Below are 16,928 nucleotides of genomic sequence, written 5' to 3'. Positions count from 1 at the left end.
GCTCTGACAGCTGGTGCTTACAACTAGTGAAGGAGGTAAGAGTCTCCAGCTTCAGAGATTTTTGCAGTTCGTTCCAGTCATTGGCAGCAGAGAACTGAAAGGAAAGACGACAAAAGGAGGAATTGGATTTGGGGGTGACCAGTGAGATATACCTGCTGGAGCGTGTGCTACGGGTGGGTGCTGCTATGGTGACCAGTGAGCTGAGATAAGGTGGTGCTTTACCTAGGAAAGACTTACAGAGGACCTGGAGTCAGTGTGTTTGTGACGAGTATGAAGCGAGGGCCAACCAAGTAGAGCGTACAGGTCGCAATGGTGGGTAGTGTATGGGGCTTTGGTGAAAAAACGGATGGCACTGTGATAGACTGCATCCAGTTTGTTGAGTAGAGTGTTGGAGGCTATTTTATAGATGACATCACCGAAGTCGAGGATTGGTAGGATGGTCAGTTTTACGAGGGTATGTTTGGCAGCATGAGTGAAGGATGCTTTGTTGCGATATAGGAAGCCAATTCTAGATTTAATTTTGGATTGGAGATGCTTAATGTGAGTCTGGAAGGAGAGTTTACAGTCTAACCAGACACCTAGGTATTTGTAGTTGTCCACGTATTCTAAGTCAGAGCCGTCCAGAGTAGTGATGCTGGACGGGCGAGCAGGTGCGGGCAGTGATCGGTTGAAGAGCATGCATTTAGTTTTACTTGCGTTTAAGAGCAGTTGGAGGCCACGGAAGGAGAGTTGTATGGCATTGAAGCTCGTCTGGAGGTTAGTTAACACAGTGTCCAAAGAGGGGCCAGAAGTATACAGAATGGTGTCGTCTGCGTAGAGGTTTATCAGAGAATCACCAGCAGCAAGAGCAACATCATTGATGTATACAGAGAAGAGAGTCGGCCCGAGGATTGAACCCTTTGGCACCCCCATAGAAACAGCCAGAGGTCCGGACAACAGGCCCTCCGATTTGACACACTGAACTCTATCAGAGAAGTAGTTGGTAAACCAGGCGAGGCATTCATTTGAGAAACCAAGGCTGTTGAGTCTGCCAATAAGAATGTGGTGATTGAAAGAGTCGAAAGCCTTGGCCAGGTCGATGAATACGGCTGCACTGTAATGTCTCTTATCGATGGCGGTTATGATGTCGTTTAGGACCTTGAGCGTGGCTGAGGTGCACCCATGACCAGCTCTGAAACCAGATTGCACAGCAGAGAAGGTACGGTGGGATTCGAAATGGTCTGTAATATTTTTGTTAACTTGGCTTTTGAAGACATTAGAAAGACAGGGTAAGATAGATATAGGTCTGTAGCAGGAATCTCAGACGATACGAAAGAGAGGTTGAACAGGCTAGTAATAGGGGTGGCAACAATTTTGGCAGATCATTTTAGAAAGAGAGGGTCCATATTGTCTAGCCCAGCTGATTTGTAGGGGTTCAGATTTTGCAGCTCTTTCAGAACATCAGCTATCTGGATTTGGTTGAAGGAGAAATGGTGGGGGCTTTGGCGGGTTGCTGTGGAGGGTGTTGGGCAGTTGACCGGGGTAGGGGTAGCCAGGTGGAAAGCATGGCCAGCCGTAGAGAAATGCTTATTGAAATTCTCAATTATAGTGGATTTATCGGTGGTGACAGTGTTTCCTAGCCTCAGAGCAGTGGGCAGCTGGGAGGAGGTGCACTTATTCTCCATGGACTTTACAGTGTCCCAGAACTTGAGTTAGTACCACAGGATGCAAATTTCTGTTTGAAAAAGCTAGCCTTTGCTTTCCTAACTGCCTGTGTGTATTGGTTCCTAACTTCCCTGAAAAGTTGCATATCGCGGGGGCTATTCGATGCTCATGCAGAACGCCACAGGATGTTTTTGTGCTGGTTAAGGGCAGACAGGTCTGCAGTGAACCAAGGGCTATATCTGTTCCTGGTTCTAGATGTTTTGAATTGGGCATGTTTATTTAAGATGATGAGGAAGGCACTTTTAAAGAATAACCAGGCATCATCTACTGACGGGATGAGGTCAATGTCATTCTAGGATACCCCGGCCAGGTCGAGTAGAAAGGCCTGTTCGCAGAAGTGTTTTAGGGAGCATTTGACAGTGATGAGGGGTGGTCGTTTGGTCGCAGACCCATTACGGATGCAGGCAATGAGGCAGTGATCGCTGAGATCTTGATTGAAAACAGCAGAGGTGGATTTGGAGGGCCAGTTAGTTAGGATGATATCTATGAGGTTGCCCGTGTTTACGGATTTGGATTTGTACCTGGTAGGTTCATTGATAATTTGTGTGAGATTGAGGGCATCAAGCTTAGATTGTAGGATGGCCGGGGTGTTAAGCATGTCCCAGTTTAGGTCACCTAGTAGCACGAGCTCAGAAGATAGATGGGGGGCAATCAATTCACATATAGTGTCCAGGGCACAGCTGGGGGCAGAAGGAGGTCTATAACAAGCGGTAACAGTGAGAGACTTGTTTCTGGAAAGGTGGATTTTTAAAAGTAGAAGCTTGAATAGTTTGGCCACAGACCTGGATAGTAATACAGAACTCTGCAGGCTATCTCTGCAGTAGATTGCAACCCCGCCCCCTTTGGCAGTTCTATCTTGGCGGAAAATGTTATAGTTAGCGATGGAGATTTCAGTGTTTTTGTTGGTTTTCCGAAGCCAGGATTCAGACACGGCTAAGACATCCGGGTTGGCAGAGTGTGCTAAAGCAGTGAGTAAAACAAACTTAGCGAGTAGGCTTCTAATGTTAACATGCATGAAACCAAGGCTTTTACGGTTTCAGAAGTCAACAAATGAGAGCACCTGGGGAGTGGGAGTGGAGCTAGGCACTGCAAGACCTGGATTAACCTCTACATCACCAGAGGAACAGAGGAGAAGTAGGATAAGGGTACGGATAAATGCTATAAGAACTGGTCGTCTAGCACGTTCGGAACAGAGAGTAAAAGGAGCAGGTTTCTGGGCACGATAGCATAGATTCAAGGCATAGTGTACAGACAAAAGTAAGGTAGGATGTGAGTACATTGGAGGTAAACCTAGGCATTGAGTGATGATGAGAGAGATACACTGCTCAAAAAATAAAGGGAACACTAAAATAACACATCCTAGATCTGAATGAATGAAATATTCTTATTAAATACTTTTTTCTTTACATAGTTGAATGTGCTGACAACAAAATCACACAAAAATTACCAATGGAAATCAAATTTATCAACCCATGGAGGTCTGGATTTGGAGTCACACTCAAAATTAAAGTGGAAAATCACACTACAGGCTGATCCAACTGTGATGTAATGTCCTTAAAACAAGTCAAAATGAGGCTCAGTAGTGTGTGTGGCCTCCACATGCCTGTATGACCTCCCTACAACGCCTGGGCATGCTCCTGATGAGGTGGCGGATGGTCTCCTGAGGGATCTCCTCCCAGACCTGGACTAAAGCATCCGCCAACTCCTGGACAGTCTGTGGTGCAACGTGGCGTTGGTGGATGGAGCGAGACATGATGTCCCAGATGTGCTCAATTGGATTCAGGTCTGGGGAACGGGCGGGCCAGTCCATAGCATCAATGCCTTCCTCTTGCAGGAACTGCTGACACACTCCAGCCACATGAGGTCTAGCATTGTCTTGCATTAGGAGGAACCAAGGGCCAACCGCACCAGCATATGGTCTCACAAGGGGTCTGAGGATCTCATCTCGGTACTTAATGGCAGTCAGGCTACCTCTGGCGAGCCCATGGAGGGCTGTGCGGTCCCCCCAAAAAATGCCACCCCACACCATGACTGACCCACCACCAAACCGGTCATGCTGGAGGATGTTGCAGGCAGCAGAACGTTCTCCACGGCGTCTCCAGACTGTCACGTCTGTCACATGTGCTCAGTGTGAAGCTGCTTTCATCTGTGAAGAGCACAGGGCGCCAGTGGCGAATTTGCCAATCTTGGTGTTCTCTGGCAAATGCCAAACGTCCTGCACGGTGTTGGGCTGTAAGCACAACCCCCACCTGTGGACGTCGGGCCCTCATACCACCCTCATGGAGTCTGTTTCTGACCGTTTGAGCAGACACATGCACATTTGTCTGGACACTACTCTGACAGACACAGCAAACCTTCTTGCCACAGCTCGCATTGATGTGCCATCCTGGATGAGCTGCACTACCTGCGCCACTTGTGTGGGTTGTAGACTCTGTCTCATGCTACCACTAGAGTGGAAGCACTGTCAGCATTCAAAAGTGACCAAAACATCAGCCAGGAAGCATAGGAACTGAGAAGTGGTGTGTGGTCACCACCTACAGAACCACTCCTTTATTGGGGGTGTCTTGCTAATTGCCTATAATTTCCACCTGTTGTCTATTCCATTTGCACAACAGCATGTGAAATTTATTGTCAATCAGTGTTGCTTCCTAAGTGGACAGTTTGATTTCACAGAAGTGTGATTGACTTGGAGTTACATTGTGTTGTTTAAGTGTTCCCTTTATTTTTTTGAGCAGTGTATATTCTCTAGAGACGTTTAATCCAGGTGATGTCATCGCATATGTAGGAGGTGGAACAACATGTTTGGTTAAGGCATATTGAGCAGGGCTAGAGGCTCTACAGTGAAATAAGACAGTAATCACTAACCAGGACAGTAATGGACGAAGCATATTGTGATATTAGAGAGAGGCATGCGTAGCCAAGTGAACATATGGGTCCAGTGAGTGGTTGGGCTGACTGGGGACACGGCGATTCAGACAGTTAGCAGGCCAATGCTAACAAGCTAACAGTTAGTAGGCCGGGGCTAAACAAGCTAGCAGTTAGCAGACCGTGCTAAACAAGCTAGTAGTTAGCAGACCGGGTTAGCAAGCAAGCAGTTAGCAGGGGCTAGCAGTTAGCAGACCGGGGTAGGCAAGCTAGCAGGTAGCAGATCGGGGCAGGCAAGCTAGCAGTTAGCAGACCGGGGCTAGCAAGTTAGCCTTTGGGGGACGTGATGGGGTTAAGTCTGTTTTTGCCTCTTCGTGCGGTGACGTCGATAGACCAGTAGTTGAATTAGTAGGGTTCCAAGTAGCTCTGGGTAGCTAGCAGGCCTAGCAAGTTAGCAGAATGGGCCTTCAGCGGGCGTCGCGCCTGAGGGGCCTGTTGGAATCCTCGGGCAGATTATGTTGGTATTCCAGTCGTAGAGGATCGGCGGGGTTCCGTGTCTCGTACCGGCAGTAGAAGGGGTCCGGATATTGTAGCCCAGGAGTGGTCTTCAGTGGTAGCACAGGAGCCCTAGCCAGGCTAGCTTCAGGCTAATTGGTGCTTGCTCCGGGATGGAAACGCTAGCCAGGAGTGGTCACCCGGGATTGCGGTTAGCTAGTTGCAAAGATCCAGATGAAAATGTTCAGAGTTTGCGGTAGGAATCCGGGGATATGGAGAGAAATAGGTCCGTTATGCTCTGGTTTGAGTCACGTTTGAACTGGCGAGAGCTTCCCGAGCTAAAGGTTAGCTGATGACCACTAGCAATGGTTTGCTAACTGATAGCTGGTAGGTAGTTAGCTGGCTAGCTTTAGTAGATGGATTCCAGATCAGAAGTAAATAGAAAAACTTTAGAAAAAAGCAGATCCACGCCACATTGGGTGAGGCGGGTTGCAGGAGAGTATTTAGCCCTCAGGAATCCCCTCATTGTAATATGGCTGCAGCCCCCCGCGATAGAAATACAATTTTCCTAAGTCTTCATCATCGAAGTATGCAAGCACACACTTTGGGATAAGAGAGGAGAATAGGGACACATCTCCGCAACATGACAGTAACTCTGCAACAAGTCCATCTCAGCAACATGACAGTAACTCTGCAACGAGTCCAACTCAGCAACATGACAGTAACTCTGCAACGAGTCCATCTCAGCAACATGACAGTAACTCTGCAACGAGTCCATCTCAGCAACATGACAGTAACTCTGCAACGAGTCCAACTCAGCAACATGAGAGTAACTCTGCAACGAGTCCATCTCAGCAACATGACAGTAACTCTGCAACGAGTCCATCGAAGGAAACATGACAGTAACTCTGCAACGAGTCCAACTCAGCAACATGACAGTAACTCTGCAACGAGTCCAACTCAGCAACATGACAGTAACTCTGCAACGAGTCCATCTCAGCAACATGACAGTAACTCTGCAACGAGTCCATCTCAGCAACATGACAGTAACTCTGCAACGAGTCCATCTCAGCAACATTTTTGTCCAAACTTTTGACGAGTACTGTAAATAAATAATTTGATAAAAAGTATTTCCATGTGCTTACACGATTGATACCAAATCAAATCAAATGTATTTGGTCACATACACACGGTTAGCAGATGTTAATGCGAGTGTAGCGAAATGCTTGTGCTTCTAGTTCCGACCATGCAGTAATATCTAACAAGTAATCTAACAATTTCACAACAACTACCTTATACACACAAGTGTAAAGGAATGAATAAGAATATGTACATATAGATATATGGATGAGCGATGGCCGAACGGCATAGGCAAGATGCAGTAGATGCTATAGAGTACAGTATATACATATGAGATGAGTAATGTAGGGTATGTAAACATTATATAAAGTAGCATTGTTTAAAGTGACTAGTGATACATGTATTACATCCAATGTTTGTTTCTGTCGGCGCGATGCGTGAAGAAACCAGGTGTCTGTAGCGACTCTGATAACGTATCCCGAGTGAGCCATGTTTCTGTGAAAAAAAGAACATTACAATCTCTGATGTCTCTCCGGAAGGCAACCCTTGCTCGAATTTCGTCTACCTTGTTGTCAAGAGACTGGACATTGGCTAGTAGTATACTCGGGAGCGGTGGGTGATGTGCCCGTCTACGGAGTCGGACCTGAAGAGTGTCTGTCCCTTCTGCGGCGCCGTTGTTTTGGGTCGCCTGCTGGGATCCGATCCATTGTCCTGGGTGGTGGTTTAAACAGGATCCGCTTCAGGAAAGTCGTATTCCTGGTCGTAGTGTTGGTAAGTTGACGTTGCTCTTATTTCCAATAGTTCCTTCCGGCTGTATGTAATGAGACTTTCCTTCCGGCTGTATGTAATGAGACTTTCCTTCCGGCTGTATGTAATGAGACTTTCCTTCCGGCTGTATGTAATGAGACTTTCCTTCCGGCTGTATGTAATGAGACTTTCCTTCCGGCTGTATGTAATGAGACTTTCCTTCCGGCTGTATGTAATGAGACTTTCCTTCCGGCTGTATGTAATGAGACTTTCCTTCCGGCTGTATGTAATGAGACTTTCCTTCCGGCTGTATGTAATGAGGCTTTCCTTCCGGCTGTATGTAATGAGACTTTCCTTCTGGCTGTATGTAATGAGACTTTCCTGGGGTAACAGTGTAAGAAATAATACATAAAAAAACTAAATACCACTGCCTATTCACGCCGCTATCATCCAGAAGGCAAGGTCAGTACAGGTGCATCAAAGCTGGGACCGAGAGACTGAAAAACAGCTTCTATCTCAAGGCCATCAGACTGTTAAACAGCAATCCCTAACATTGAGTGGCTGCTGCCAACATACTGACTCAAATCTCTAGCAACTTGAATAATTAAAAATTGGATGTAATAAATGTATCACTGGTCACTGAAACAATGCCACTTTATATTATATATTATGTAAAGTTTACATACCCTACATTACTCATCTCATATGTATATACTGTACTCTATAGCATCTACTGCATCTTGCCTATGCCGCATAGCCATCGCTCATCCATATATTTATATGTACATATTCTTATTCATTCCTTTATACTTATGTGTATAAGGTAGTTGTTGTGAAATTGTTAGATTACTTGTTAGATATTACTGCATGGTCGGAAATAGAAGCACAAGCATTTCGCTACACCCGCATTAACATCTGCTAACCATGTGTATGTGACCAATAACATTTGATTTGATATTGTAATGAAATAGCAGGGAGCAGGTCTCGAACCCTCGACCTTCTAGCCCGAGGTCCGGCGCGCTATCGACTGTGCCGCAAAACTTGCTCGTGCGTCAGAGTCGATTTCCGCGATTATAAACCCAGGGTCGTTACAATATTATTGATTGTATTTTTTACATTAATTATACCAACAGCGAGTAGATGTTTAAACAGCTAGCTAAAAGGCCAACACGCTTCCAGGAACCAACACGCTAACGTTAACGTACAACAAAATTATTGGCCAGGGCGAATAAAAATCACTTCCTGTATATAAGATAATAATGCAATACACATAACTGATTAACATAAAATAATAGTCTAGAATTATGCGAACCGAAATACAGAAAATTCTAGATTATTGGTAATTTCTTATCTGATAATTTATCTCGCTTTCACTGAAAAATAGCTAACTGCGTCCAAATATGCAGTTATGTTTATTTGTACTAATAGCACAAACTCTGAGAGATCTGTGCAAGCACAGGTGAATGGGCACCCAACATTTTCTATGTGTTTTCAACTGTCTCCACGTTCGCTCAACATTCCCACCTAGTTTTTGTTGAATTATGAGACGGAAATGACACCATAATATACATACCTCCTCGTGGCTTCCTGCTTAATTATAGCTTTCATGCATGCCCAGAACAGCACGCAGTCTACACTAGTTTACTTGCCATCACTAAACATGGCGGTGCCTTTTGCCCCAAAACACCATAATTAGGGCAAGGCGAGGCACGGGAGCGCCAGTAGTAGACATGGCGGCTAAGGGGGGTAAGCAAAGAACGCGACGAGTCAGTAGACAAGATGCTAATAACAGCGGGAATCTACTGAGCGAAACCCGGGTGCAGAGAGAGGAGAAGGCCGGAGAGGAGACCAAAACCCCCGACACACGGACTGAGTGAGTACAGTACATTTTGCCGGTAGTGATAGCTAGCTACAGTTCCAGGGGAGGCTATTGGGTCAATGCTAACTTAGCTAGCTAATGTTGGCTCACTGCACTGTCAGTGACAACCAACCCACCTGTTGCTAAACGTGAGTCTTGCTTGTGAAACACTGAGCGTGACAGGACGTGTTTTAAGTTAGTTGTATCAGCCAGTCTCGAAGTTAGTAAGCCACAATCAGTAGTTAGCTCTCTTCATCTCTGTCACTCGTCTTCAATGTATTTATTCTGTCAGCCGCTGCTTCCGTCTACACTGAGTTTAGGTATAGCCAACCGACTCCTCTGACAAATACACTTTTCTTCTCTGACAGACACAGCTTCTACAGTTGGTCTTGTAACTCAGAGGTCAGTGTGTATTTATTTGTACCTGGAGTTTTACAGCTAGTCTAGTCTGAGACTAGTAGAGTGCATGTTACGGATGACGATTTCCAAGTGATGCTCCACACTGCGCATGCTCCGTGTTATGAGCCCCTCTCGTCTGTATTAGCTGGAGCCCACAGAGATGATCATCAAATCAAATTAAATCGTATTAGTCACATGCGCCGAATACAACAGGTGTAGTAGACCTTACAGTGAAATGCTGAATACAACAGGTGTAGTAGACCTTACAGTGAAATGCTTACTTACGAGCCCCTAACCAACAATGCAGTTAAAAAAAGAAATATGGATAAGAATTAGAGAGAAAAGTAACAAGTAATTAAAGAGCAGCAGTAAAATGACAATAGCGTCAATGTGCGGGGGCACCGGTTAGTTGAGGTAGTATGTACATGTAGGTAGAGTTATTACAGTGACTATGTATAGATGACAAAAGAGAGTAGCAGCTGTGTAAAAGGGGGGGGGGGGGGGGGGGGGCAATGCAAATAGCCTGTGTAGCCATTTGACTAGATGTTCAGGAGTCTTATGGCTTGGGGGTAGAAGCTGTTTAGAAGCCTCTTGGACCTAGACGTGGCGCTCCGGTATCGCTTGCCATGCGGTAGCAGAGAGAACAGTCTATGACTGGGGTGGCTGGAGTATTTGACCATTTTTAGGGCCTTCCTCTGACACCGCCTGGGTGGCAGGAAGCTTGGCCCCAGTTATGTACTGGGCCGTTCGCACTACCCTCTGTAGTGCCTTGCGGTCGGAGGCCGAGCAGTTACCATACCAGGCGGTGATGCAACCAGTCAGAATGCTCTCGATGGTGCAGCTGTAGAAACCTTTGAGGATCTGAGGACACATGCCAAATCTTTTCAGTCTCCTGAGAGGGAATAGGTTTTTTTCGTGCCCTCTTCACGACTGTCTTGGTGTGCTTGGACCATGTTATTTGTATTTTTTATTATTATTATATATATTTTTATGGGTGGATCATTGTAATTATCTGCATCATTTTCTATTCCCCATATCTTTTTTTGATAAATATATATATACATACATGTACATACCCATACATATTTGTATTTATTTTATTTATTTCACCTTTATTTAATCGGCCATGTATGAATGTTTATGTATGTATATCACTACTCTGGACGGTTCTGATTTAGAATATGTGGACAACTACAAATACCTAGGTGTCTGGTTACACTGTAAACTCTCCTTTCAGACTCACATTAAGCATCTCCAATCCAAAATTACATCTTGAATCGGCTTCCTATTTCGCAAACAAAGCATCCTTCACTCATGCTGTCAAACATACCCTCGTAAAACTGACCATCCTATCGATCCTCGACTTCGGCGCTGTCATTTACAAAATAGCCTGCAACATTCTACTCAAAAAATTGGATGCAGTCTATCACAGTGCCATCCGTTTTGTCACCAAAGCCCCTTATACCACCCACCACTTATACCTGTATGCTCTCGTTGGCTGGCCCTCGCTTCATACTCGTCGCCAAACCCACTGGCTCCAGGTCATCTACAAGTCTCTGCTAGGCAAAGCCCCGCCTTATCTCAGCTCACTGGTCACCATAGCAGCACCCACCCGTAGCACGCGCTCCAGCAGGTATATCTCTGGTCACCCTCAAAGCCAATTCTTCCTTTGGCCGCCTCTCCTTTCAGTTCTCTGCTGCCAATGACTGGAACGAACTGCAAAAACCTCTGAAGCTGGAGACTCATATTTCCCTCACTAACTTTAAGCACCAGCTGTCAGAGCAGCTCACAGATCACTGCACCTGTACACAGCCCATCTGTAAATAGCCCATCCAATCTACCTCATCCCCATACTGTATTTATTTATTTATCTTGCTCTTTTGCACCCCAGTATCTCTACTTGCACATTCATCTTCTGCACACCCTACCATTCCAGTGTTTAAATGCTATATTGTAATTACTTCGCCACCATGGCCTATTTATTGCCTTACCTCTCTTATCCTACCTCATTTGCACATGCTGTATATAGACTTTTCTACTGTAATATTGATTGTATGTTTGTTTATTCCATGTGTAACTCTGTTTTGTTGTTTGTGTCGCGCTGCTTTGCTTTATCTTGGCCAGGTCGCAGTTGCAAATGAGAACTTGTTCTCAACTGGCCTACCTGGTTAAATAAAGGTAAAATAACTCTACCAGTCCTATTTAGGATACCATTCACAAAAATAATTTTTTAAACATTTAATCGAAAAATACATTTTTTTAATCAATTAGTATATTTGAATTTAACCACAATATTTGTTGTATTATTTGTTCTGTCTTTACAGTTGGATTAAACTGAAATTGCAACCAACTTTCTAAGGCTTGTTTAAAAATTAACAATATTTTGGAGATTATTTCCTTTTCAAACAACTAAAAGTGAGCAGGTGTAATCTGAGTAAAGGGAAAAAGGCCCTTCTTGAACATGGGATGAGACATTCTTACCAATTTACTAGAGAACCAGTTTGGATTTAAGTATAACTTTGGTATGACTGATGCCTTTAGTGAGAGGTCTAATGCTTTAATATTTAATCATCTCTGCCCTCCGAATTCATATTCGTTATATAAATAGCCCCTTTTTAATGTTGTTCTGCTTCCAAATCAAATTGAATATTTTTGTTCATATAATTTAACTAGCTGGTCACTGGGTGTAGGCAAAACCATAAGCAAATAGATAAACTGTGATATGACTAAAGAGTTAATCAGGGTAATATTTCCACAAATAGACAGGTATTTTCCTTTCCATGCTAGCAACATCCTATCTATTTTTTCCTAACGTTCTATAAAAATCTATTGGAGTGAAATCATTTCTTTCTTTTGGGATTTGTTTACCGAGTATGTCCACATCCCCGTCAGACCATTTTTATTGGTAAACTACATTGTAATGTAAAATGTTTTTTTTTTTTTTTACACTTTTCATAATTTGGTTTTAATCCAGAGAGGTTAGCAAAAGTATCTAGATCCTCTATGAGGCCGTGGAGAGATTCTAATTGTGGTTGTAAAAGAAAACATGAATCATCAGCGTACAATGACTCCTTTGTTTTTAAGCCACAGATTTATAATCCCTTAATAGTGTTGTTGGATCTAATTATAACCTCTCTGGTACAAGTGGGACGGTAGCGTCCCACCTAACCAACAGCCAGTGAAATTGCAGGGCGCCAAATTCAAAACAACAGAAATCTCATAATTAAAATTCCTCAAACATACAAGTATTATACACCATTTTAAAGATAAACTTCTCGTTAATCCAGCCACAGTGTCTGATTTCAAAAAGGCTTTACGGCGAAAGCACACCTTGCGATTATGTTTGGTCAGCACCTAGTCACAGAACCATACAGCCATTTTCCAGCCAAGGAGAGGGCTCACAAAAGTCAGAAATAACGATTAAATTAATCACTAACCTTTTGATGATCTTCATCAGATGACACTCATAGGACTTCATGTTACACAATACATGTATGTTTTGTTCAATAAAGTTCATATTTATATCCAAAAATCTCAGTTTACATTGGCGCATTATGGTCAGAAATGCATTGTCTCAAACAAACATCCGGTGAAAGTGCAGAGAGCCACATCAAATTATAGAAATACTCATCATAAACATTGATAAAAGATACAAGTGTTAAACATACGAATAAAGATAAACTTCTCCTTAATGCATCCGCTGTGTCAGATTTCAAAAAGGCTTTACGGCGAAAGCACACTTTGCGATTATTTTAGGTCAACGCCTAGGTACAGAAACCCATACAGCCATTTTCCATCCAGGAAGAGGCCTCACAAAAGTCAGAAATAGCATTAAAATTAATCACTTACCTTTGATGATCTTCATCTGGTGGCACTCCCAGGTCTCCATGTTGGACAATAAAAATGTCCTCATTATTTGATCTTTAAAGGAAGCAAGTTTGGCAGTGATTGGGCGTTCATAACTCTGCCCTCTCTGTCCGAAGCGGTGTACACGTTCGAGTTGGATTTTGTCTAAAGCTTTGCGTGGAATCTGAAGCGCTGTAAGGAGGAACTCTCTAACTACAGATTCAGGAACTTCTCCTTCTTTCTCTTAGATACCTGTAAGTACCAGATTCTCTCTCATGGATCTAGTCTGAATGTCCAGTAAGGCTTCCTTCAGAACGGTGTTCTCCTTTTTAAGTTCATTCACTTTGGTTTCAATCATATTGACTGTCTCTTTTAGCTTGTGTTTCCTTCTCCAATGTCGCAGCTTTTTCATCACTCATCTCGAGGCCTTCAACTCTTTTATATCCTTACTGACTAGTTCAACTATACCCACTTTGTCATTTATTGATTGAACAGATCGGTTTCGACCTTTACCATTCCCGGTGGTGAAAATATTAAATAGTCTGTGTCTGTACAAGAGTCACATTTTCGTTTTGAAATAGGTTCCCCTGTCTTACTCTCCGTCATGTTTGGGTGTTGCTTGTTTTCGTAATATTTGTAGATACATTTCTCTAGTCTTATGATCTGTTTTGTGTTGATATCCAGATTGAAGGTTATTACCCACCAGATTGTGTAGTGCTAATATTTAGTCTAATTTACCGATATTGAATATTAAGTTTTTATCTTGAGGTGCTCTACATAACAACCTCAGTCCTCCATCTTCCTTCCTGGTATTCTCACGCGCTGGTCAACTTCAGTCCTCCATCTTCCTTCCTGGTATTCTCACGCGCTGGTCAACTTCAGTCCTCCATCTTCCTTCCTGGTATTCTCACGCGCTGGTCAACTTCAGTCCTCCATCTTCCTTCCTGGTATTCTCACGCGCTGGTCAACTTCAGTCCTCCATCTTCCTTCCTGGTATTCTCACGCGCTGGTCAACTTCAGTCCTCCATCTTCCTTCCTGGTATTCTCACGCGCTGGTCAACTTCAGTCCTCCATCTTCCTTCCTGGTATTCTCACGCGCTGGTCAACTTCAGTCCTCCATCTTCCTTCCTGGTATTCTCACGCGCTGGTCAACTTCAGTCCTCCATCTTCCTTCCTGGTATTCTCACCCGCTGGTCAACTTCAGTCCTCCATCTTCCTTCCTGGTATTCTCACCCGCTGGTCAACTTCAGTCCTCCACCTTCCTTCTTGGTATTCTCACGCGCTGGTCAACTTCAGTCCTCCATCTTCCTTCCTGGTATTCTCACGCGCTGGTCAACTTCAGTCCTCCATCTTCCTTCCTGGTATTCTCACGCGCTGGTCAACTTCAGTCCTCCATCTTCCTTCTTGGTATTCTCACGCGGTGGTCAACTTCAGTCCTCCATCTTCCTTCCTGGTATTCTCACCCGCTGGTCAACTTCAGTCCTCCATCTACCTTCCTGGTATTCTCATGCGCTGGTCAACTTCAGTCCTCCATCTTCCTTCCTGGTATTCTCACGCGCTGGTCAACTTCAGTCCTCCATCTTCCTTCCTGGTATTCTCACGCGCTGGTCAACTTCAGTCCTCCATCTTCCTTCTTGGTATTCTCACGCGCTGGTCAACTTCAGTCCTCCATCTTCCTTCCTGGTATTCTCACGCGCTGGTCAACTTCAGTCTTCCATCTTCCTTCTTGGTATTCTCATGCGCTGGTCAACTTCAGTCCTCCATCTTCCTTCCTGTTATTCTCACTCGCTGGTCAACTTCAGTCCTCCATCTTCCTTCTTGGTATTCTCACGCGCTGGTCTGTTAGTTGGTGATGTGGATACCAAGGAACGTGGAGCTCTCAACCTGCTCCACTGCAGCCCCGTCGATGAGAATGGGGGCGTGCTCGGTCCTCCTTTTCCTGTAGTCCCAATCATCTCCTTTGTCTTGATCACATTGAGGGAGAGGTTGTTGTCCTGGCACAACACGACCAGGTCTCTGACCTCCTCCCTATAGGCTGTCTCGTCGTTGTCGGTGATCAGGCCTACCACTGTTGTGTCGTCGGCAAATTTAATGATGGTGTTGGAGTCATGCCTGGCCGTGCAGTCATGAGTGAACAGGGAGTACAGGAGGGGACTGAGCACGCACCCCTGAGGGGCCCCTGTGTTGAGGATCAGCATCCCGGATGTGTTGTTACCTACCCTTACCACCTGGGCAGCCCATCAGGAAGTCCAGGATCCAGTTGCAGAGGGAGGTGTTTAGTCCCAGGGTCCTTAGATTATTATTATTATTATTGTTGTTGATGAGCTTTGAGGGCACTATGGTGTTGAATGCTGAGCTGTAGTCAATGAATAACATTCTCACTTAGGTGTTCTTTTAGTCCAGGTGGTAAAGGGCAGTGTGGAGTGCAATTGAGATTGCGACGTCTGTGGATCTGTTTGGGCGGTATGGAAATTGGAGTGGGTCTAGGGTTTCTGGGATAATGGTTTTGATGTGAGCCATGACCAGCCTTTCAAAGCACTTCATGGCTACCGACGTGAGTGCTACGTGTCTGTAGTCATTTAGGTAGGTTACCTTAGTGTTCTTGGGCACAAGGACTATGGTGATCTGCTTGAAACATGTTGGTATTACAGACTCAGACAGGGAGAGGTTGATAAGGTCAGTGAAGACACTTGCCAGTTGGTCAGCGCATGTCCGCGGTACACGTCCTGGTAATCCGTCTGGCCCTGCGGCCTTGTGAATGTTGACCTGTTTAAAATACACGTCCTGGTAATCCGTCTGGCCCTGCGGCCTTGTGAATGTTGACCTGTTTAAAGGTCTTACTCACATCGGCTGCGGAGAGTGCGATCACACAGTCTTCCGGAACAGCTGGTAACTCTCATGCATGTTTCAGTGTTATTTGCCTTGAAGCGAGCATAGAAGTGGTTTAGCTCATCTCGTAGGCTCGTGTCACTGGGCGGCTCTCGGCTGTGCTTCCCTTTGTAGTCTATAATAGTTTGCAAGCCCTGCCACATCCGATGAGCGTCAGAGCCGGTGTAGTAGGATTTGATCTTAGTCCTGTATTGACGCTTTGCCTGTTTGATGGTTTGTCGGAGGGCTTAGTGGAAGTTCTTATAGGCTTCCGGTTTAGAGTCCCGCTCTTTGAAAGTGGCAGCTCTAGCCGTTAGCTCAGTGCGGATGCTGCCTGTAATCCATGGCTTCTGGTTGGGGTATGTACTAGAGGTCAACCGATTTTATGATTTTTCAACGCCGATACCGATTATTGGAGGACCAAAAAAGCTGATACCGATTAATCGTCCAATTTAAATAAAAATTAAAAATGTAATTCAAATGTATTTGTAATAATGACAATTACAACAATTACTGAATGAACACTTATTTTAACTTAATAAAATACATCAATAAAATCAATTTAGCCTCAAATAAATAATGACACATGTTCAATTTGGTTTAAATAATGCAAAAACAAAGTGTTGGAGAAGAAAGTAAAAGTGCAATATGGTGCCACGTAAGAAAGCTAACGTTTTAAGTTCCTCGCTCAGAACATGAGAACATATGAAAGCTGGTGGTTCCTTTTAACATGAGTCTTCAATAATCCCAGGTAAGAAGTTTTCGGTTGTAGTTATTATAGGAATTATAGGACTATTTCGCTCTATACCATTTGTATTTCATTAACCTTTGACTGTTGGATGTTCTTATAGGCACTTTAGTATTGCCAGTGTAACAGTATAGCTTCCATCCCTCTCCTCGCTCCTCCCTGGGCTCGAACCAGGAACACATCGACAACAGACACCCTCGAAGCATCGTGACGCATCGCTCCACAAAATCCGCGGCCCTTGCAGAGCAAGGGGAACCACTACTTCGAGGTCTCATAGCGTGTGACGTCACCGATTGAAACGCTATTAGCGCACACCCC

General features: G+C 44.5%; 1 protein-coding gene across 2 annotated transcripts in view; it reads left to right on the top strand.

Moving 5' to 3' along the window:
• Positions 1–6,809: 6,809 nt before the first annotated feature.
• Positions 6,810–16,928, top strand: part of alg9 (ALG9 alpha-1,2-mannosyltransferase) — a 94,439-nt gene continuing 84,320 nt past the window's right edge. The window contains exon 1 of one of the 2 annotated variants that reach the window (XM_055941411.1): positions 6,810–6,915. Coding sequence is in view for 1 of the 2 variants with exons in the window: in XM_055941410.1 (XP_055797385.1) it covers positions 8,622–8,764 (143 nt within the window). In the remaining variant the exon portion in view is untranslated. Of the gene's footprint in view, positions 6,916–8,516; positions 8,765–16,928 lie in introns of those variants that run through there. The other variant, XM_055941410.1, reaches the window with a different exon arrangement.

This window comes from Salvelinus fontinalis, chromosome 13 (assembly GCF_029448725.1).
Source record: "Salvelinus fontinalis isolate EN_2023a chromosome 13, ASM2944872v1, whole genome shotgun sequence".
NCBI classification, from domain to species: Eukaryota; Metazoa; Chordata; class Actinopteri; order Salmoniformes; family Salmonidae; genus Salvelinus; species Salvelinus fontinalis.
The sequence above is the reverse complement of the archived record's forward strand: the minus strand, read 5'-3'. Positions and strand labels throughout refer to the sequence as shown.